The sequence below is a fragment of the Phyllobates terribilis genome, unplaced genomic scaffold (assembly GCF_046119375.1).
Source record: "Phyllobates terribilis strain yellow unplaced genomic scaffold, ASM4611937v1 Scaffold_7__3_contigs__length_470593459, whole genome shotgun sequence".
Taxonomy (NCBI): Eukaryota; Metazoa; Chordata; class Amphibia; order Anura; family Dendrobatidae; genus Phyllobates; species Phyllobates terribilis.
The window spans coordinates 241,640,038-241,664,189 of NW_027362767.1; the positions used below are offsets into that span (position 1 = coordinate 241,640,038).

Consider the following 24,152-nt stretch of genomic DNA (forward strand, 5'->3'; position numbering starts at 1 on the left):
GCAGCCACATGCACAGCCAGATCTTTAATGGTCTGGCTAGATCAGCTAGAAGCGCAACCTAAAAAAAAAACGTCAAGGGATAACATACTAGGCTCCATCCCAGTAATGAAGGGCGCAGCATCTTTTTTGGCTGATGCATCAGCCGATTCCATCAGGCTGGCAGCCAGTGTTGCGAGTTTTTCTAACGCAGCCAGGCGGGCCCTCTGGCTTAAATGCTGGCCGGGTGACCACCAAACAAAATCTAGGCTGTGTTTCATTCCTTGCGAGGGTGAGTTCCTATTCGGATCTACTCTGGATGATATCTTTGACAAAGCCGGGGATAACAAGAAACGCTTCCCGGTCCTCTCCGGTACTTCATACAGGAAGTCCTTTCGGAGCAGGAAATTTCTGCGCAGAAAATCCCCCAAAGACCAGGATAGGTAGGAGGAAAAAGGCCAAAGGGTTTATGTTTAACAGGCCCCCCTGCGACAACAGGAAACCCGCCCAATGGGAGTCAGCCCCAGGTGGGGGGGGGGAATTCTTCATTTCCTCCCAGCCTGGGAAAAATATCGAACAGTTTTTGGATTTTAGACCTGATAAAAACAGGACTAAAATTCCAGTTTCACTCCATTCCCCGTCCGAACTTCGTCAAAACCCCCATGAGGTCATCAGGGGTAGAACAACTAGCACTAGAACAAGAGATTCTAGGCCTAATGGGGAAAGCAGCCCTTCAGGAAGTCCCTGCACAGGAGGAAGGCAAAGGATTCTACTCCCCACTGTTCCTCAGGGAAAAAACAGACGGGACATTCAGGACAATTGTAAACCTGAAAAAATTGAACAAATTTCTAAAGGTGCAATCCTTCAAGATGGAGTCAATAAAATCGTCAGTGAAATTGTTGTTCCCAGACTGTTTTATGGCCGTCCTGGATCTCAAGGATGCCTATTATCACATCCCCATACACAGAGACTACCGGAAATTCCTGAGAGTAGCGATATTGCTAAAAGGTATAGTCAAACACTACCAATATATGGCCCTTTACTTCAGTCTAGCGATAGCCCCAAGGGTTTTCACAAAAATAGTGGCAGAGGTAATGGCCCATCTGAGGGAGCAAAACATCCTGATCACCCCGTACCTGGACGATCTGCTAATAATAGGCAACTCGTTCAACCATTGCAAGGACCATCTAGCAAGGGTCATGGGTTCCTTGACGAATTTAGGCTGGCTTCTGAACCTAAAAAAGTCCAAGTTGGAGCCGGATCAAGTACAAGAGTATTTAGGTATCCTATCAGATTTGAGGAATTAGAAATGCCGTCTCCCAGCAGGGAACATCCAGAATATGATAGCCCGGATATCTCATGTGAAAGACCATCCCTCTATGACTCTGCGGGGAGCAATGTCCCTTCTAGGTTCCATGACTGCCTGCATCCCGGGGGTCCGCTGGGCTCAGTTGCACACCAGGGACTTGCAATGGGAAATCTTGGGGGCAGAAAAGTCACTAAAAGGGCGCTTAGAAGGTCGGCTAATTTTGTCATCAAAAACCTTGCTTTCCCTAACATGGTGGACGGAGGTGGACAATTTAACCAGAGGCGTTCCATGGACAATCTCAGTGTCGCAGGTCCTAACTACAGATGCAAGCCCCAGGGGATGGGGGGCTCACCTAAACGACCAAATAGCTCAGGAGGTCTGGTCAGAGGATTTGGAAGGGGTATCTTCCAACATGAAGGAACTTCTGGCAGTAAAATTCGCTCTCTCAAAATTCCTAAACACCCTACGGGAACACCATGTAAGAGTTTTATCAGACAACAGGGTAGTAGTGGCATACTTAAATCGCCAGGGGGGGACCCGGTCCCATTCTCCACTACAGGTGTCAAAATCCATCCTCCAGGTAGCAGAGAACAATCTAGAGTCCCTGTCTGCAATCCACATAAAAGGAACAGAAAATATCACAGCAGACTTTCTGAGCAGGACCCAGCTGAGACAGGGCGAATGGGAGCTGAATCAGTTGGTGTTCAACCAAATCACTGAGTTTTGGGGGAACCCTTCCATAGACCTATTCGCCAACTGGCAGAACAAAAAAGTGGACATATTCTGCTCAATCAACCCCAAGGGGAACCCAGTGGCATTAGATGCCTTCTCAATTCCATGGAACCACCAGCTAGCCTATGCCTTTCCTCCGATCACTCTGATTCCGGCGGTTCTGAGGAAAGTCAGGGAAGACAAGGCAAACATAATTCTGATAGCCCCCTTCTGGCCAAAGAGGCCCTGGTTTTCCTGGCTGAGGATAATGTCCACTTCCGACCCCTGGGTTCTTCCGGAGATTCCGGATCTCCTTTTCCAGGGACCGGTCCTCCACCCTCAGGTAGCAAATCTACATTTGACAGCCTGGATTTTGAGAGGGTGCTCTTAAGGGATAGAGGGTTTTCCCCGAATTTAATCTCCACTCTACTACAGAGTAGGAAACCCGTAACCACCAGACTTTACAGTAAAACCTGGAAAAAATTCCTCTCATTTGCGGGTTCGAAGGTACTAGGGGAGGCCCCCATTACTTCCATCTTAGAGTTCCTGCAAAAGGGGTTGGAGCGGGGTCTGGCCACAAGCACTCTAAAGGTTCAGGTTGCGGCACTAGGAGCCCTATACAACTGCGACCTGGCCAAAAATAGGTGGATTTCTAGGTTCATCAAGGCATCACACAGGTCTAGGCCCATCCCCTCCCGGAATACTCCTCCTTGGGACTTAAATTTAGTTCTTTCAGCCCTAACCAAACATCCCTTTGAACCTTTAGCGAATGCATCTCTAAAAATCCTATCTCTTAAGACGTCTCTCCTAGTAGCCCTCACATCGGCACGTAGAGTTAGCGACATACAAGCCTTATCAGCAGGGCCCCCCTTTATGCAAATTCTAGAGGACAGGGTGACACTTCGGACTGACCCAGCATACCTTCCTAAGGTGGGATCACACTTCCACAGATCGCAGGAGGTCACCCTCCCTTCCTTTTCCTCAAATCCTAAAAACAGGGGGGAAGAAGACCTATACACCTTAGACGTCAGAAGGTGCATTATCCAGTACTTAGAGGCCACACGGGAGTATAGGAAGGACAGGTCTCTCTTTGTGTGCTTCCAGGGACCTCGGAAGGGACAGAAAGCTTCCAAGGGCACACTGGCAAGGCGGATAAGGGACGCCATCTCCCTGGCATACTCATTAAGCGGGGAGACCGCCCCAGAGGATTTAAAGGCTCATTCGACTAGGGCAGTGGCAGCCTCCTGGGCGGAGAAAGCCGGTGCTTCAGTTGAACAGATATGTAGAGCTGCAACCTGGTCTTCCCCTTCTACATTCTTTAAGCACTACCGGCTGGATCTAACCTTTTCTTCAGACCTTACCTTTGGTAGAAGGGTTCTGGAAGCGGTGGTCCCTCCCTAAACGACACTTCTCTGCAATTCTCTCCGTGGTGCCGTCATGGGGGAAGGAGAAAGACGTAGTTACTTACCGGTAACGGGATTTCTCAGAGCCCATGACGGCACCTGTACATTCCCTCCCTTCACGCATGGGTGTGCACATTTATTTATTACCTATGTTTAGTCACAGGGTGTGTCTGGTAAGCTCCTTAAAAATGTTAAAATTTGTGTTACTAACCTGGGGGTCCTCTCTGTGCTCTGTAAACAACTGATGCGGGAGAGAGGTGCCCCCCTTTTTATCTGTAGGTTTCCTGTCCTTGAAGGGCGGATCCCCTCTCTCCGTGGTGCCGTCATGGGCTCTGAGAAATCCCGTTACCGGTAAGTAACTACGTCTTTTTTTTACATTTATTAACAATTTCTGTTATTTTTTTCTTTCTAATAGGGTTATTTCTTTGATTGGTTCCAATGTATTTTTTTTTTTTTTAAATTTCAACAACTTTTATTTTGTTTTTAGGAAAATTAATTAACCATTTCATGCTAGAAAATGTATTGTGTCATCTCAGGCTTAAGATAGCTTTCAGCTGAATGATCTTAAAACTGATAGTTATCATTCCTGACTCCTCTATACACCAGAATGCTTGGTTTGCCCGAGCACATTTGTGTTCTTTATGACAGAGAACAAATGGATCAGTCATTGAAAATCCAACATGTTGGATCCTTCGCTCCCCAGACGTCATTTTTCAGGGGAGCATTAGGAGACACCCATATACATTAGACTCTCGTTAGATGTCACTGATATCGGTGAGTTTGGCCGACTAACTTTTGTCGAACGTGTATGGGGGACATTACTTACTGGTAAGCAAATGATGCAAATGATTTTAAAATGTTCTCCCCTTTGTTATTAAGTTCTCTATATTTCAGGTCAAGGTCAGCACCAGGTAAAGTTGGGAAGATGCCAGGAACTCCGAGGCTTGACGGTATGGGGGTACGGTGATCTGGGCACACAGGCATACCAACTCTAGTCAAGCAAAGAAAAGGTGAACACAGAATATGCTGTGACTTTGTTACATACTGTCTGTATATAATATATTTTTTATTTTACCTGTTTAGTATTCTTGAGTGTCACAGGCCTTCTGGATAATAATCCCCAATGCACCTCGGCTAGACGGCAGCTCGCGGTACACTATACTGAAGTCCACCGCGATCTGCCGGCAAGGGAAGACAAGCACACCGGGGGCCATCAGAAGGTAAATATAATATTTATTATTTATTTTATTCTTTTTTTTACAGGTTCTATGGTACCCGGGTCCGGAGGAGAGTCTCCTCCCCTCCAGACCCGGGTACCATCCGCACATTGAAACGCATGGATTCCGCATGTACAGATGCAGTGATGCGGATTCCATGCGTTCCAATGCAAGTCAATGGCAGCGAAAATGCAGCGCTTCCGCAAAATAATTGGTAGTGCTGCGTTTTTTTCCGCAATGATAACCCGCAGCGGAAATTTCCACAGCATGTGCACAGCAGATGCGGATTATCATTGGGGAACATGGCAGACCTTCTACCAAGCGTCTTTTAAGAGTTTCTGCGTCGGAATTGCCGCTGCGGAAACGCTTAAAAAGCGCATAGTGGGCACACAGCCTTATTCTGTACAGAGGCTCCAGTAAGCGTATATTCTTCAGGCTCACTTTTTTTAAAGCCAAAAGATTTGTGTAAGAGAAACTTGTGTGCTGTTTGATCCCTTCTTTTATTGATCAATGTTGCTTCTTTTTCAGCAGTCTCAAAGAATTCTGTGATCTTGCAAAGGTGAACAACATCTTGTCATATTGAGTTTGGTAAGTATTTGGGGATATTTTTAGATGCCTCTATAGGTTGCTTCAAAATCTGATACCCATGGAAGAAACCAGGCCACTTAGATTTTCTTTTGTTGTAGATTGTGAAAGCGAATGTTTAAGGAGGATTTTACTGCTGAAGATAGTGGTATAGTTATATAGGTTCTAATACAACAATAAAAATGATACCTGTCTTTTAGTAATCCGAAATGTCAACGCTGAGAAATCGAGCTTAAGCCACAGGCAAATTAGACTGTAAGTGCAATGGGGGCGTGGTGATGTAGTGAATGCACTGACACGCCCCCAATGCACTTCTAGACTAAGTTACATGCAGTTTCAAAGGTTGATTTCTCAGCACTCTCACATCGGATTGCTAGGTGTCATTTTTAGGCCACGGCCCCACTATCAGTATTTGGTCAGTATTCGGTCAGTATTTTTTCTCTGGAGTGGGAGCCAAAACCAGGAGTGGGTGATAAATGCAGAATTGGTGACTTGTTTCTATTATACCTTTTCTCTAATTGTTCCTCACCTGGTTTTGGCTCCCACTCCTGAGAAAAAAATACTGACCGAATACTGATAGTGGGGTGGTGGCCTTATTGTTGTACTAGGACCTATAAGGCTATGCCACTAGTTTCATCCTCCTGATGGGTTCTCTTGAAGTCTTAAGAATTGGCTTTAAAGAGGTGACATAGATTGAATGCAAGTGCAACAAATAACTTTTTGAGTTACTTGGAGTATTCGACTTTAAAGTATAACCATTGTTTTAATTTTTATTTTTATAAATCAATAGTATATATGAAAACAAGCAACTTTGTAATATATTTTATCAAGGGAATCTGCTTCTTTCTCCTTCTGGATTAATTTTCCACTCTCTATTCTAGGGTAAAAGCTGTATTCAGTGAAGACAGATTTTCCCATTATTTAGATAGGAGATGACAGTTGGTGCTCATAAGATTCTTTGAAGAGGGGAGGGGGAAGAAGGAAGGAGGAGCTAAAGGCAGACACAGACATTCCACTGCAAGTTCTTCTGAAATGACAGTTACACTTTATTTTTTTTACCATAGATTTAAAGTATAACTGTCATTCCAGGAGAACTTGCAGCATAATGTCTGTGTCTGTCTCTAGCTTCTGCCTCTCCTCTCTCCATAGAATTTTATGAGCACCAAAGGCCATCTCTTATCTCAGTAATGGGAAAATCTGTGTTCGCTTAATACAGATTTTACCAGTAAATTGAGAATATTGAGGGCAAAAGATCAGGCCAGGAGGAGAAAGAAGCAAATTTTTTTGGATAAGATATATTAGAAGGCTGCTTATTTTTATGTGTACTATTTGATTTATAAAATAAAAATGAAAACGATGGTTAGTCCAAGGGTTGTTTACTTTATGTCATCTATAAGGCATATAAAATAGATATGTCATAACAGACATAGAATATCCAAACTGATCCTAAGAACACAACATTTCTGTGTATCTTTGGCCTTTTGCTCTCCATTTTGAGTAATAGCAGACAAGTATTTTCTGAGCGCTGGGCCAACTTTTCTCGCAGTACATTATCTCTGTATGTGAATGCGGAGCATAGACTAGTTACTTCCACTGGAATCTAACCCTTGTGGTAGGATTGCTATATGGAAAATGTATAGTAGTGTTGTATGACTGGCAGCATAGCACGGTCCCCAACCTGTTCCACAACCATTGTGCAAAGTGTATAACTTTTGCATGTATTACTGTAAATTAATTGCCCACAAAGCCAAGGTTTAAAAATAGGATGACAGAACAGTTTAAAATATATATATATATCTAAGTCTAAGTCATTGTAGTATGGCAACAGCTGGGGGATACAGGTTAGGAGTCACTCATGTATAGCACTGAAGAGCTTATTTTAGACTTTGATGACACCAATGTCCAATACCTGTATGATGGGACGGCTTGTAAACTGTGCCATGCACATGTGTGAATATTATTATTTTTTCGTTATTTTCCATGTTGCATCATAGATCTATATCTATGATACTTGTGTTCATCTGTCGAACAACACATGGAAGATAAAGGAGTAACAAAGGCTGCAAGTCAGTAGCCGCTACTATGTGGAAATTATATTGCAACGGCAAATCTAGCACTTACAAAACTTGTTACTCATGGAGTCGTCACTTGCCATAATATGTCATGGCATAAATGCCGGTGTTCCCTAAATCCGGCATAGTTTTTCTTTTGTTCCTGCTCCTCTCTGTTCCTTAGATATGGCCTCCTCTTCCCTGTATATAAATCTAGTCTGTTTAGCCAAGCGGGCGTGATTATCAGTAAGACTTCCATAAAGAAGAGTTGGGGAGCTCGCCCACTTGTCTAAAAAGACTAAGGAAGAGAAGGCCATATTTCTCTCATTAGTAGATACCTATTAGGGGGGGTAATCCAGCACCTTTCCCTACTACATGAGAAGATGAGAGCGGCTGCTGACATTGCCATTTGCCATGTATTGATTGGTGTCAGGCACATGTCCTACTCTAATGTGACAGAAGCACGGGATCTGGCAAGCAGCTGACAGGCGCCACATCAGCAGTGCCTCGCCTACCGATACAGAAGGGAGAGGTGCTGAAAAAGACTCTCCTTTTTTATTGCGCTTTCCATATAAAAAAAATTTCAAAACCCATTGCCTCTTTGGATAAAGTTGTACACCTGGTATTGATGTTTCCATGAGTGTGATTAATTAGTAGAAAGAAAAACAAATTCCCTTGTGTTTTTGTATCAATCAAAAGACATTAATACAAGTGATGGCGTTATAACCATGTCAATAAATATGTCCATAAACAAATACATAAATTCCCATCAGCCTCCCCTTTCCCTCCCACCAAACACACATTGCATACCCTCCATTACCACCCGTTACCCATCCTTCGCCCCACTCCCTTTATGCACTTAGATTGAATAAAAAAGAGACATCCCAGAAATTCTCACGCACCCCGTCCTCCCCACCCACACCCACCCGCCAAGTCCTTTCGTCAGTGACATCTCTATAAAAGGGACATTTCTTTGTTTTAAAAAAGAAAGCTATGGTCTTTCAATTCGATGTTTTTGTGTTTTCCCTCGTAGCATGGTCCATCAGAACGATTCCTTCATCATCGGCATGCCGCGTTGGCCTCTTAAATCCACCACGATCGATCTCCCAATCACTGAGGTTAATGTGAGGTTGGGAGTGAAATGGTTTCCCTTTTTTTTCACATCACACAGTAAGGCTCCCTGGGTAACAAGGCTTTCGTCCTCCAGCAGGGGATGTGGAGCTGCAGACAACTTTTCAGGTCTTTATTGAGTAGGAAACACATTATAGGGTTTACCCCAGCCTGAGTGAAAGTCATCCACACCGCGGTGGACAAGTAGCGATGAGGGATGCTACAGGTTTTGACAAACACCCTCCAGTAACAGGCCACAATATAGGGTGACCAAAGCACCAAAAAGCTCAGGGTTATTCCATAAAACATCCGACCCAACCTCTTCTCACTTTTAAATTCATCCATCCCCAATAGACGCCTGTTGGCAGTGTGGGTGTTTTGACGTATACCCAGTAAAGTTGGTGGCATTGGCCCCCTTCCAAATCCAGCAATCCAGTTGGCAGCAGCCTGCCCTGTAGCTCCTGGCCCGTGGAATGTCCAGTTTTGGCTGATGGCTGGCACCATCTGCACAGGCTTCATTTTACGATGGCGGTACTCAAAGAGGAGTAGTTTGGCATAGACAATATGAGTGGCAACGATGAGTACCGCCAGCATGAGCATAAATCCAAGGGTATCATTCGCTTTGAAGTATCGATGCTCAAATATGCACTGGTCCTCTTCACGGATAAATTTGTAAGTGCCCACGTCAAAGACTGGTGGAAAGGCCATAGCGACTGAAAGTGTCCAGACCATGCAGATAACTGCAATGCACGTCCAAAGGGTCATTCTCTTGGAATAGAATCGGTGATGGGCAATGGCCATGTAGCGTGTAACACTGATGCAGAAAAGCATGAATGAGGCATGAAAGCAAAAAAGGACGGCCATGAATGCCACAACCTTGCAGCTTAATAGGCTGTAGGCCCAGGCTGAACCGTTGCGGATGGAAAGTAGGACAAATGGAAAACAGGCAGATGATCTGACGGCATCAGCAAGACAGAGATCCAACAAGAAGTAGTAAGGAGCCTTGTGCAAGGAGCGGTCTTTTAGCACTAGCAGTGAAACCAGTAGGTTGCCCGCCAGACTGGCACATATAATGAAACCCAGTAACACTAGTTTGAGATGGGTAGAGATTGCTGTTGACTGGGTAAGAGAGCCAGACAGCTCCTCAGACTCACTGCCATTAGCCATGTTGGAGGCCGGCTCCAACTAGCCTTTGGTCAGCACCTCCTTCTCCTTCTGTGATGCTCCATTTCCAATAAGTGTGACTTTTTGAGGGGCCAGGCTTGATGGATATTTAGGTGGCAGGGTGAGAAACAGATATGGAGGGGAGAAGGTGCGAAAAGGATTGTATGGGAAGACCGAAATGTGGATATGACTGTTCAACGTGTGGTAATTTAATGACAGAACAATGGAGGAACAAAATTAGGAACGGGGGCAAGAGAGGAGAAAAGAATGGTTATTAATATATCACAACATTCAAAAACAAAGAAAAACATTGGTTAAATACATTGGTTATAAAACATGAAGCACAAGTCAAAAAATGTGTTGTGTAAGTTACATCTGCAGTATTAAACACCAAGACCTACTTAATAATAGCTGCCTTATGAGGAGCACCTGGTCTATACACTTTGGGAGTGGTGGCCCATTTTTCTCCTCAATGCAATTTCTGTCTTATTTACCGTTAGGTTGTACGCCCGGTTTATTTTTCTTTAGGGCTGCCCTAATGGGGTTGATTGAGTGTGGTGCTGCTTTCCAGGAGGTATCAGGAGGATTATGTGACACACAAGAGATTTTCCTGCTCTTTTAGTGGTCTTCCTCTTCTTATCAGAGCCTTCTGAATAGTTCAGAACAGTTTGCAAATTTGGCCCCACAAGCCTCCTATGTGGCAGCCCCTCCCCCGAAAGCCAGGCCTTCCATCTGACTGGTAACTGACTCTTAAGTTCTGCTTATATCTTTTGTACCACTACTAGTGTGTTTGCATCTCTGACCATTATGTATGTATAACCCTTATGTATATAGTGTAATGTTCAGTGTGCCCTTACGGCAATTAAATATATAATTTAACCTTGGGCTGCTCATTTATCTCGATCCACAAACTCTCGCATCCGTTGTTCGGTCCGATGAACACACTACCGGGCTGATTGCTAGCCCAATATAAGTCCGTTATATCTAATAGAAACTGGTGGCTGCTCTCCCAGGCCGACAAGGTTCTGCTTCACTGGAGCTAGTGAAGGAGCCTCTCAGCCCTGGTGCCTTCCTGTACCCGTGTGGACAGGGGGTGTCTGTGTAGAACTGTACCAATCTGACCTTACATGTCCTCGAGGGAGTGCGGGACGTCACATTGGTGCAAAGCGCAGATCCGTATCACGTGATCCGTCTGATGTAATAGTGATGTAAGGTGGGTGGCGGGGTGTGGATCCATCACATTGGTGGCAGCGGTGGGATTCTATGGGGTCTCTCTGCTGCCATTTCATCACAGATGGACTCAAATTCTCAGAGGTGATGGAATCCAGGTGCACTGCTAGTGGTGGAGAAGAATTCCTAGTGCTAGGGAAGTTAGCAAGAGGAATGCTCTACCTATACCGAGAACCAGGGCTGAAGTTATGTCTGGTACCTGTGGGAAAGACCAGAACTTGTTTAGCCCTATCCTATATGCCTGATTGTAAAGACTGCAAACTGTCAAGTAAAAGTTTGAATGTTTTTACGAATTCTGTCTCCCCTGGATTGTTTGCTACAAAGGTTCTGGAAGAGGAAAGCCTGGAGCCAATGGAGGCCTATAGGCCAAAAGTAAATGTGATGCACCCCACCCACAGCAGCACATCGAGACTGGGACAAATTTTGTCTATAGGGTACCGGAGCGAGCAGAAGCAGCAGCTTGCCCACTACTACCTCACTCAGGCACCTTACAGTATGGGAGCAGATTTATTTATTTTAATAAGGTGTTTTATGTGCCATACTAATTCTCCATTATAATCTGCAGTGTCACCTATGCAAAATGAGGCTGTCTAGTCCATTGGGGTGTTACTTCTCCCAGACTAGTCCTTCTAATCATTCTTCCCTGGGCATGATTGACAGTCGGCATAACGGTGCCATCATGCTGGCGATTCTATTAAGAATGTCCATTACTCTCAAGGATTAGAAGACTGCAGACTTGTGAATCCTCACAGTTCGCACTGTCAGGATCCTCCGTTCTGGGAGCAGCAGGCATGTGACCGCAAGAATGCAATTTGTATAGAGGCGGTCACGTGCTGATTAGACATTTGCAGCCTTATGCCATGCAAGTGAATTGAGCGAAGCAGGACACGTCTAGTAGGAATGTGGATGAAAATACGCAAATTACAATGAACGCCTACTCCCGGCACCAGAGGATCCTCACAGCGCGCAGTAAGTCTGCAGTCACATAAAGAGACTGCAGGGTTGTATCCCAAAGCCAGACTTTAGGAATATGAGCTACTACTATTTTGTGATTTCATTGAAACAATTCATGTGAATTAAACGTTTGATGGATTATTTCTCAATAAACAAAACAAATTAAACGTTTGATGGATTTCTATCGGGCTGACTGGCTGGGTAAATAAAAGGAGCAGCTACGCCGGATATCCTCACCACTTTATTTTGAGATCCTGGTAATCTGCTTTTCTTTAAATCCTTTCACCTTCGCTACAGCACTAAGATCACAGCACTATTACAGATGTCTGCATTTTACCAGGCTGCTTGTCATGAAAGTTGAAATGGATTTTAATTGATGGGTGGGACGTTCACAGACAAATTTTAGCATGCAATGTTCATAAATACAGGACGGGACTGCGGACATCGACATGCAGGAATGCAAAGGGTTGAGGGTTTATTCTCTTGCAGTGATCCCCAAACTGTGCGCCAAAATGTGCATGGTGGTGCGGTGCATAGCCATTGTTTGTACCAATCTCCATTCTATAGAGATTCTCTGGATCATTAAGAAAAGAGTAGTTTTCAACATTATTCATACCATAGAAGAAAAACATTGAGCTGATGGAAGCCTGATGGCTCATTATAAGTAAATGAAATACATCAGTCTTCAATGGGATCTGGTTGAAAAAGGATGTGTCAGAGCTGTCATAGCGCCATTGAATAGACTCCATACTAATGTGAAGGTGACATTGACTTCACCTGACTATTTTATTAGTATTAGTCCAATTACAAATCAGCTCAATTCACAATTGTGAAATCTGAGGTTGTTCTGTGCTGGGATGTCACAATACTTTATTTGCGATCTGCAAAAAATCTGCCAGATGTGCAGGTACATTAAAGAGAACATGTGAGCTCTCCTGTTAGGGCGCAGTCAGACTGCTGTATTACTTGCACGAGGATCACATTGCAATGCACGGCCTGGCTGGCGGCTGCATAGAAATACACGCTATCATGCTCGGGTCAAGAGACCCGTCGGCCAGTCCATGCACTGTGATGCGATCCTCGCAGGAGTAATACAGCAGTCTGACTGCGCCCTAGAGCTACGATTGCATGATGAGTTTTTGGTGAGTTTTTGACGCTGTGTATGTTAGAAAAAATGCAAGTAACATATTTTACTTAATGGGTGCAGAAATGCTGCAGAAAATCTACAACATCAAAAGCTCACCAAAAAGCTCATCGTTGGAACGTAGCCTTAGATATAGCAAATACATGCATTCCTCCAAAAATAATAGTGCTTAGAAATCGGCGTTGTGCTGTCCCTCCTTTATTTTGCCTGAAATGTGTGAATAAATTGACCAGACAGGGCTCTAAGAAAAGATAATGGGGGGGCAGCACTGCTGTTTCATGGGGGAATAGGAGTATTTACTAAATCAGGCATGTCAGGAGAGATGGAAGGCCTTTTTAATGAGTTGTTTAGCTTTAAAAAAAAACAAAAATATAATATTTATATAGTTTTAACATAGAGAAGGGGGAAAACTTTTAAGCCTATATACTTGCCAGAATTCCCCCGAATTGAAAGTTATCCCCAATCCATAGAATAAGGGATAACTCACTGATCACTGGGGTCCGATTGATCCGATGGATCCCAAAAGCTAGGCTCTGTTGAGCCCTTTCTTAATTCAATCACAACTCCCTTTATCGACAAAAATAGTAGAGAGCTGTGCTTAGCGTTCTCCGGCAGTCCCAAAAACAATGAATGGAGAGGGTGTCGAGTCTGCTTATTCTCTGGATCGCTCAGGGTCCCAACAGTCGGAATCCAATCAGTAATTTATCACCTGCCCCATCGTATTTTAATCCTATGAAAACTCTCAATTGTGGAGCTACCAAGATGGCCCTAACTTGAGAAATCAGTACCAGTTCTAGTTCCTGCCACTTTCAGCTTTGTTTTAACACAGGATAGACTTTCCTGTGCTGACCCTTTACGTGTCTGGAAAAGAGGCTGACTGGTTTATTATAATAGCTAAGCCAGCCCCCTTCTCTGTCATGGCAGATGCTGAAATACAAATGGGGGATGACTTAGCCCCCTTCACACACAACTCTCGTGTGGACCCAGGAAAATCTCTCCTGAGTCAAAACAAAGCCAAAAGTGGAGGGGCCAGTGCTGAAATCTTGAGATTGGGGCAACTTTCTTCATTTTAATATATCAGAGTTTGGTCCTTTTTTCCACATTACACACATTAAAGCAATTTATTTTAAGCTTGACTGCTCCTTTCATCGAGTATTTGTAATTTTAGAAAAATTAACAGCCAAGAAGGAGCATGTTTTATGAGTCCTGGTCAAGGCGGCTTCTGGTAAAGTCTGGAATGAAAAAAGGTAGCCATCAGATAACACATACGAGAAGGAAGCGAGGCACCAAATCATATTGTCTCTTTCTTATACCATGTGTACCTCTGAATCGCTCCATGTCTTGCTCCATGTTACGGATCATTTTCTCCCGCACTTGGTTTTTGAGAATTATCACATTCTTTATTATGTAGCTGACAACGCTGGTTAGAAAAGAATCACTTGACCTTTTCTTCTGTACAAGTCTTATGGCGCTATTATTTTTGGAATAGTTAGGCTGTAAAAGAGGTCTAATGCAATTCACATTCCTCGGATATTTCGTTTTTATTCTTGGATATATTTTTTTGTGTAGAATTGTAAATTTACAACATTGTCGTCAATCTACTTATACAAATATATAATTTGTATTTGATTGGATCTTGTCTAAAAATGTTAGATTCAGGCCGCTTTCACACGTCCGAGATTAATGGTCCGTGTATGGAGCGTGATTACAAGATCAGCCGAGTTCCTCTAACCTAAACTCAAGAGCTTCATATACAGTCAGGGGCGTAACTACCGCAGTTGTAGCAGTTGCCACCGCAACCAGGCCTAACAGGTGAGGGGCCCACTGACGTCAACAAGTACTGGCGGCGCAGTGTATTGTGGCGCAGAGACCAGTTGGGTTCGTGCATGGCAGTACACGCTGCCGACCAATCGGAGGCCAGCAGCTGACATCGGCGTGCACATGACTGGTGGCGCATGCCAGGGACGTCATGCGCTCCTGTCGTTTGCATGCTGAAGTCAACTGTCGGCTTCAGAAGAGGACGCCGCTCAGCTGCGGAGCAGATGGGAGCTGAGTATTTCTTTTTTTTTTCAAATCAGTGAGTATATGGTGGCCATACTACTACATGGATGACTATGGGCTGTGCATTATACTATATAAAGGACTATGGGCTGTGCATTATACTATATAAAGGACTATGGGCTGTGCATTATATCATATGAAGGATATGGGCTGTGCATTATACTAATATAGAAGACTATGGCTTGTGCATTATACTATATGAAGGACTATGGGCTGTGCATTATGTTATATGAAGGATATGGGCTGTGCATTATACTAATTTGGAGGACTATGGGCTGTGCATTATATATGGAGGTGCATTATATTATATGCAGGATGATGGGGGTGCATTATACTGTATGGAAGACTACAAGGGTGCATTATACTATATGGCGGACTATGGGGGTGCATTATATTATAGGGAGGACTATGAGCTGTGCATTATACTATATGGAGAACTATGGGCTGTGCATTATATTATATGAAGGACTATGGGGGGTGCATTATGCTGTATGGAAGACTATGGGGGTGCATTATACTATATGGAGGACTATGGGGATGCATTATATTATAGGGAGGACTATGGGCTGTCCATTATACTATATTGAGGACTATGGGGAATGCATTATACTTCTGCTATGGGGCCCCATGACTTCTATGTACGCCCCTGGTGAGTATAATGGTTTATTTTTTTCTATACATTAAAGAACAGCGACAGAATGGGGGACATATACCAGGATGTGGGATATATATACCAGGATGGGGCTCAGGATAAGTGACATATACCAGGATGGGGGATATAGATACCAGGATGGGGCCAGAATTAGGAACATAAATACCAGGATGGAGGGCATATGTGTATACCAGGATGAGGGACATATATACCAGGATGGAGGACATATATATATATATATATATATGCATATATATATATATATATATATATATATATATATATATATATATATATATTGTAAGGCAGCACTAGTCATCATAATGGGGGATACTCGCTTCGCTGCGACAATCAATGCACACGTGCAATGTGTAATGTCTTTCCGTTTTTAAACAATGCTGCAGTTTATTGCACTTCATAAACCGCATATGACCGGGTCCAACTCAGTGGCACGCCGACACACATATATATAATATTCACGAGCCAAGTGACACACCGGCCCACTTGCTCCAGGTACAGCCTTCAGCAAGGTAATAACATAGCAATGTCCCTATTAATGTCCATATAACACAGGGTATTACCTTTGCCGGGTTTAGCTGTCTCAGTCCATTACTCCGCCACCCCTGTGGCTTTGCGGCTTCCCAGGTGGGGGTCTCCAGCCGTCGTTCCCTCAAAGGCCACTGACATCCACACAGGATCCAGGCTCTGCCTTTCAGGACTCTTCCTCAAACCTCTGCCTTCCAAGGCCACTAGCATCCACACAGGATCCAGGCTCTGCCTTTCAGGCACCAGGCTTCACTCGACCTCACTAGGCCTCACACAGTCGGTGTCCCACACACACGGGAACAGGCCTTACGCCTCTCTCACAGAACACAACTGTCTCCCATCAAGCAGGGTTTATATATGCATCCCGTGCACACACACACATACTGACAGGACCTTGCTGATGTCACAGTCATGTGATCAGACAGACATTCTGTGCGCGCAGGACCTGTGCTATGTCTCAGTCATGTGACCACTCACCTGAGGGGGAAGGTACATGGTCAGGTAAAACACATCCTGGACCATTACCGTAATGCCAGCAAGTCACTGCATTACAATATATATATATATATATATATATATATATATACATATATATATATATATATACATATATATATATATATATATATAGTATATATAAATATATATATATATATACATATATATATATATGCTGTATTTTCCCAAACCTTCTTACATATGAAAAAAATAGTAGAAACAGCACTCCATAGATAGATGATTTATTAGCTCAGCAAGAGCTGTGGCAATGTTTCGGCTGAATACAGCCTTATTCCAGCAAAAAAAGGCAGTATTCAGCCGAAACGTTGCCACAGCTCTTGCTGAGCTAATAAATCATCTATCTATGGAGTGCTGTTTCTACTATTTTTTTCTTATATATACATATATATATCAGGATGGGGGATATATATACCAGGATGGGGCTCAGGATAAGGGACATATACCAGGATGGGGGATATAAATACCAGGATGGAGGGCATATATATTTACCAGGATGAAGAGGAACATATATACCGGGATGGTGGGCATATGTATATACCAGGATGAGGGACATATATACCAGGATGGAGGACATATATATATGTATATATATATATATATCAGGATGGAAGCTCCCCGGTCCAAATCTTGCATCGGGGCCCATCAAACTCTAGTTACGCCACTGTATACAATATGCCTATTATGGGACTGTTGAGTTTGGGTCAGGAGACCCATGGCCAGTCTGGAATGTCCACATCCGGACCGTGAAGCTCGGACGTGTGAAACCAACCTTTGAGTACATGTATTTACACTGTTATCCACCAGTTCCAAAATTTGGGCATCTATCCAAGAAGGAATGATGCTACCTAAAAGATTTTTTTTCATGATGACAACCCTTGTCTATTTGCCATATTAGGACTTAATAGATGGTACAACATCAGTTCTGGCAGCTGTTGTTGCAAAATATAAATAGCCTTTCATCTGGCTGACTGTCTGGAGATCAGTGGGATTCCCCGTAGTCAGACCCCCAGCAATCTTGCGGATATGTAAGGAGATGGACTTAATGCACATGTTCCCCCTTGAAGACACGCGTAATGTTTTAATGTGAATTGTGACATACTTAATTAGTGAAAGTGTTGTAGTTTGCCCGACAGTAGGGAGAGTTAGGGTTAATGTTTGGGACTAGCCCATAGTGAAGGGACAGAGACAGTTTCCTGTCAGGAAGCTAGATATAGCCCAGCCTGCAGCAGAAGCAGATCTATTATCTGAACAGGAAGCAGCGTTGCATGTCATGGGTGTCCCAATAGCGAGATGCAGAAAAGAGGCAAGAGAAAGTGACCGAAGGTGTGAGTGATTCTACAGACGGGACCTAGGGCAGGAAGCCTAGTTACGCAGTACCCAGCTTGCAAGTCCAGGAGGTAACGGAGCGGTTCAGTGCAGGGAACGTGAGACGAAGAGAGTGCCCCAGGTGGTAATTCCAAGGTGTCGGTCAGCAGAGAAACTGAGCAACGGTCATAGTGGCCAAGTAGCTCCCCTAAGGTTACTAGCACGTGGAAAGGCATGATGAAGTGCAGGACTCTCACTTACTGACCGTAGTACCGTTTTTTGGGGACCAATGAAGTTCCCGAATTTCGGTGTTGGGTGATGGTGAAAACTGAGGACTAAATAAGAAAGAATAGAGAAAATGTGTATGAAGATGTTCCATGTAGGAAGAGAAACGTTCACGAAGTCATGCAACTGCTGTCTGTTGTATAAAATTCCCACCAAGTTGTTGTTCAGTAAAAGACAGTTCCTTTTTAGGTGGTGGTCTCTCTCAGTGAACTTTGTAAGACTTGATCCTGGCCAGCTGATGTCACCGGTATCATGCTGCCTGCAAGGGCGTAGCGTCCCCATAGACAAAGTTCACACACCCAGCCAGGACCCCCATCTACATGTAACGTGCTGGTGTCACCTACGGCTACCGCCCTACGCCATGTTACAGATAGGTGGTAAAAGTATTGGAAAAAACCCTTTAAAGAAGACAGTGGACAGTTTTTGCTCTTATTTTATTCTTTCTGCTCCCCTGATGATGATGGTTTTTGTTTTATCTTAAATAAACCATACGGTTCCAGAGATATGTTTTTAAAATTAGTTCTAATTCTAAGGGAATTTTGCTGAGCAGCCTAAAGTCACGCCCCAGAGGATCCTATGAGCAGCGCCCCTTTGATAACACAGAAAGTAGCACTAAATTAAAATGCCCATACGTCTGGAACTGTATGGTAGATTTAAAAAGAACAAAAAACTGAATATTCAGGGGAGCAGCAGGAATAAAAGACGAGCAAAAACTGTCCAATTTGGAATTGGAGGCAAGTCTACCTTAAGGCATTATACAGTTGTCGGGATCAACAAAATAATAAGCCAAGGGGAAAAATTGCCATAAAATAATAAAACAGCGTTACTCACTTGATAAACCTTCTGGTTCTCCTCATCTTTGTAAACTTGGCTTCAGCGATGATGTCCTGTCTACAAACTTGACCACTGTAGCCCATCAATGGCCTTAGCAGTGTGACCACTGAGGACAATGATTGGCTGTGGCAGCCACATGGCTTGATGTCTCATCATCGCTGCTGCACAGTAAACAAAGATGGTCACGGAGCACCAGATCCGTGGCACTAAATTTGCCAAGTAATATTTCTTCTGCTTTATGGCATTTTCCCCACACGGTTTTCTGTGACGATCAGTCAGAAAAAAAATAGTGACTTGTTCCATCGCAAGCAATTTTACAAACTGCATTGTTTATGGGCAAAAATAACCTATTGAAAGACCAGAAACTTGTTTTTTTTGTGTATTTACTGTATATGAGCTGTAGCAACTCTTTACAGGCGCTGAGAAAACAGCAGTGCCACTCTGATACTGGCTCATCAGAGGATCTACCATTGGACCCAGCGGCTGCCTCAACCAAGGACCCCAAAGGTCCAGCAGAAGATAATAACCCTATTGGTGCAGATTCACCATTTAGGATCTATCATATGGGTTGATTTACAACTAATGCCGGACCATCGTTCGGCCATTAGCTACCTAAAATATATGAGTGACTCAACACTGTTCATACAATCTCTTGAGTGTTGGATTTTAGGAAGAATTGTTATATATCAATAGGCTAAATAATCCAATCCAAAGGATGTGATCACCATAGAACCCAAATAATAATTCCTCTCCGGACTGGTATAAATTGTACTGTATAAATGGTGATTAGGAGAAAATCCTGTTACGAATCACAGGGATTTATTTTGGGACAATTGGAACAATTTTTTCCATCAATGCATTAGTAAAATATTCATGTGTGGAATTGGCCAAATCTCCCAAAAATTATCAAGACGCACATCTGATGGCGGCCAAAATCGGAGTGACTAAGCCCAGGTTTACCGAGCCAATGAAAGCCTAAGTGGCTTTGCCTTCCTCATTATGTAATTATTTCTCCTGCTGGCTGTAAGTGGATTAAAAGAGCGTGCTATTGTCTCCTCTGAAATCCATGTGCATTGCTTCTATGTATACTGTACGCCTGCTGCATGTGATTTCTTCCAGAATAAATAGGTATTCACCTGCAATCATCGCTATAGCGAGAATTACACATTTGGAACGCGGCTTAGTGGAAAGATATTATTGTACCAAGATGGGAAGACACAGCTATGGCCTTTTCTTCGCTATTGTATTATCTCCTGCTTATTAAATTACACGTCAGTTCAGCGTCTTGGGGGCCTATATAATGACAGTAAGACTGGCCATACACATTAGGGACCTGTCAGTCAAACTCATGTTCGACCGTTCCCAATCCCTCCGATACCTCAGTGCACGTGCATCTGTTTCTTATGGGAAATCTGGTGTAAGTAGCGGCTTACTGCTCAACTAAAGAGTTGTCTCATCTTGGTAAATGGGTAAAATTGCTAAATATTTGTAAAAACAAGCAACTTTGCAATTTGCCTCTTATTAAAAATCTTTAGAACTGAGAGGATTTTTTATTCTATAGTTTACTGCTCGATGCATAGGTCTCCTAGGAAAGGAGCACAGCGCTTTCAAGCTCTTAGCTTTAGAGTTTGTAAGCGCTGCTCTGAAGCTGAATTCAATCCCCCTGAGCTCATCTAGTGCTGTAGAGCCAAAGCTGCCTCACATAGCAACACCGGAGAACGCACAGCTCGGGCCAACAGTGTAACCATTAAGCTGACCAGAACTGTCAATCTTCAAGAGTACACCACAGAAAGACGGGAGGCATGGGAGCAATATGTCCTCGAAGAAAGGAACGCGAGAACACCCTTGTAGAATCTGATTAACCGATCCTTCTCCACCCTGACATCTGCCATCGGGAGAGAGTCAGGACTCCACATGATGGACGTCTAGTCCTGCTGAAATGGGAGGGTTCGGCCATTGTTAAAAATAAATTGTTGAGCTTGAAAAGAAGTATTAAGGCTATGTTCATACATCATGGTTCTTTTGCGTCACAAATCTGCAGCAAAACCTTATCTCTCAAGGGAGGTTTGCTGCAGATTTTTCTTGCAGTTTTGGTGCGTTTTTGTTGTGTTTTTGGTGCGTTTTTTTCACTGTCCTTCTGTCTCTTTTTATGCATGTACATAAAGTTCTGTGAAAAAAAGAACCCCATTCTATTTTGGCATCAAAAGCGCTGAAACAAATTTTGATGCGTTTTTTATGCGTTTTTTCAGCGTTTTTTTCACCACCCATTACTTTCTATGGGTGTAAAAACGCTGAAAGAAGTGACCTGCTCTATTTAAAAAAAAAAAAACATTCAAAGCACAAAATCCTGAACAAAAAAACATGATGTGTGAACTAAGAATTTTGGAATCTCATAGACTTTGCTGGTACTGCAAAGGGCAGCAGAAAATTTGCATAAAAAAAGCATCAAAGAACGCTGAAAAAAACATGATGTGTGAACATTGCCTTATAGTTTATGTGTTATAGACCAGGAAGAGCTGAGCAGAATGAAATATATATGGATGCATAGGAAAATATTCAATGTAACCAGTATTTTATTCATTAATATCTCTTCTCCCTTTATGCTTAGATGTCCAGTGGGCGGTCCTAATCAGTGATCGACAGCTTTCTTGTGTAGGTACAGATACAGAAATAGCTGTCAATTAGTGATTAGAACCACCCACTGTATTCCTAAGCATAAAATAGAAGTAATCAATGAATATAATACAAGTTATGCTAAATATTTTCCTATAAACCTATATATTACTGAACTTAGCACGCCCTGGCACTTTGATTGACAGCTCACTCTGCACAGATGTGCTGCAGAGCTGACAGAAAGGCAGCAGCTCCCATGTAGATAGATAGATAGATAGATAGATAGATAGATAGATAGATAGATAGATAGATAGATAGATAGATAGATAGATAGATAGATAGAGTGGGGAAAATAAATATTTGATACGCTGCAAATTTTGCAAGTTTTCCCACCTACAAAGAATGAAGAGGTCTGTAATTTTTATCGTAGGTACACTTCAACTGTGAGAGACAGAATTTAAAAAAGAAAAACCAGAAAATCACATTGTATGATTTTTAAATAATTACATTGCATTTTATTGCATAAAATATGTATTTGATCACCTACCAATCAGTAAGAATTCTGGCTTTCCCAGACTTGTTAGTTTTTCTTTAAGAAGCCCTCCTACTCTGCACTCATTACCTGTATTAATTGCACTTGTTTGAACTCATTACCTGAATAACAGACACTTGTCCACACACTCAATCGACCTCTCCACCATGGCCAAGACCAAAGAGCTGTCTAAGGACACCAGGGACAAAATTGGAGACCTGCACAAGGCTGAGATGGGCTACAGGAAAATAGGCAATCAGCTTGTTGAGGAGCAACAACTGTTGGCACAATTATTAGAAAATGGAAGAAACACAAGATAACTGTCAGTCTTTCTCCGTCTGGAGCTCCATGCAAGATCTCGCCTCCTGCTATAAGGATGATTCAGAGAAAAGCTCAGGCATCAGCCCAGAACTACACGGGAGGACCTGGTCAATGACCTGAAGAGAGCTGGGATCGCAGTCTCAAACATTACCATTAGTAACACATTACGCCGTTATGGACTAAAATCCTGCAGGGCACGCAAGGTCCCCCTGCTCACGCCAGAACATGTCCAGGCCCGTTTGAAATTCACCATTGACCATCTGGATGATCCAGAGAAGGCATGGGAGAAGGTCATGAGGTCGGATGAGACCAAAATAGAACTTTTTGGTATCAACTCTACTCGCCATGTTTGGAAGGATGAATACAACCCCAATAACTCCTTCCCAACCGTGAAGCATGGTGGGGGAAACGTCATACTTTGGGGGTTCTTTTCTGCAAAGGGGGCAGGATGACTGCACCGTATTGAAGGGAGGATGGATGGGGTCATGTATCACAAGATTTTGGCGAACAACCTCCTTCCCTCAGTAAGAGCATTGAAGATGGGTCGTGGCTGGGTCTTCCAGCATGACAATGACCCGAAACACAAAGACAGGGCAACTAAGGAGTGGCTCCGCAAGAAGCATTTCAAGGTCCTGGAGTGGCCTAGCCAGCCTCCAGACCTGAACCCAATAGAAAATCTTTGGAGGGAGCTGAAACTTAATGTTGCCCAGTGACAGCCCCGAAACCTGAAAGATCTGGAGAAGATCTGTATGGAGGAGTGGGCCAAAATCCCTGCTGCACTGTGTGCAAACCTGGTCAAGAACTACAGGAAGTATCTGATCTCTATAATTGCAAACACAGGTTTCTGGACCAAATATTAAGTTCTGTTTTTCTATTGTATCAAATACTTATTTCATTGAATAAAATGCAAATTAATTATGTAAAAATCATAGAATGTGATTTTCTGGATTTTTTTTTAGATTCTGTCTCTCACAGGTGAAGTGTACCTACATTAAAAATTACAGACCTCTCCATTCTTTTAGGTGGGAAAACTTGCAAAATCGGCAGAGTATCAAATACTTATTTTCTCCACTGTAAATAGATCAATCTCAAATCAATCAATCTATCTATCTGAGACAGACAAATTATATAGATAGATAGATAGATAAATAGATAATGCTATAAAATTACACCAAGTACACCTAATTTTATGTATATTCCTTATTAGGAAACCGAATTGTAAAGTTAAATTATTCCAGTATCCATTCAGACATTTCCTTTCCGATGTCTTATTTCTGCAGTATTGATCGCAGCTCGCTGTTGATTGATTGCTTGGGTTATTGCACCTTTCTACTTTCTATGTATACAAGCGGCCATCTGATGCACAATGTTTGCAAATCTAGTTGAAAAAGTATCGATGTCTAAAAATCTGTGAAGTACGTGTTTTATTCCGTAGCATCATTAGTAGCATCATTACTAGCATTATTAGTGATGATGATGATATATTTTTTTGTTGACCTCATCACTATAGTTGTTATACTTTGATGCCCAAACTCTCTAACCTATAGAAGTACTTTTTATTACTTTAGATAAGTTCTAAAAATGTATTTAATTGATGATCGTAGCATTAATTTACAGTCATGATAAATTA

At 42.9% G+C, this 24,152-nt stretch overlaps 1 protein-coding gene across 1 annotated transcript in view; it reads right to left on the reverse strand.

Moving 5' to 3' along the window:
* Nucleotides 1-6,509: 6,509 nt before the first annotated feature.
* Nucleotides 6,510-24,152, reverse strand: part of GPR173 (G protein-coupled receptor 173) — a 38,935-nt gene continuing 21,292 nt past the window's right edge. The window contains exon 2 of the mRNA XM_073639970.1: nt 6,510-9,716. Coding sequence (XP_073496071.1) covers nt 8,411-9,529 — 1,119 coding nt within the window. The 5' untranslated portion in view covers nt 9,530-9,716 and the 3' untranslated portion in view covers nt 6,510-8,410. The remainder of the gene's footprint in view (nt 9,717-24,152) is intronic.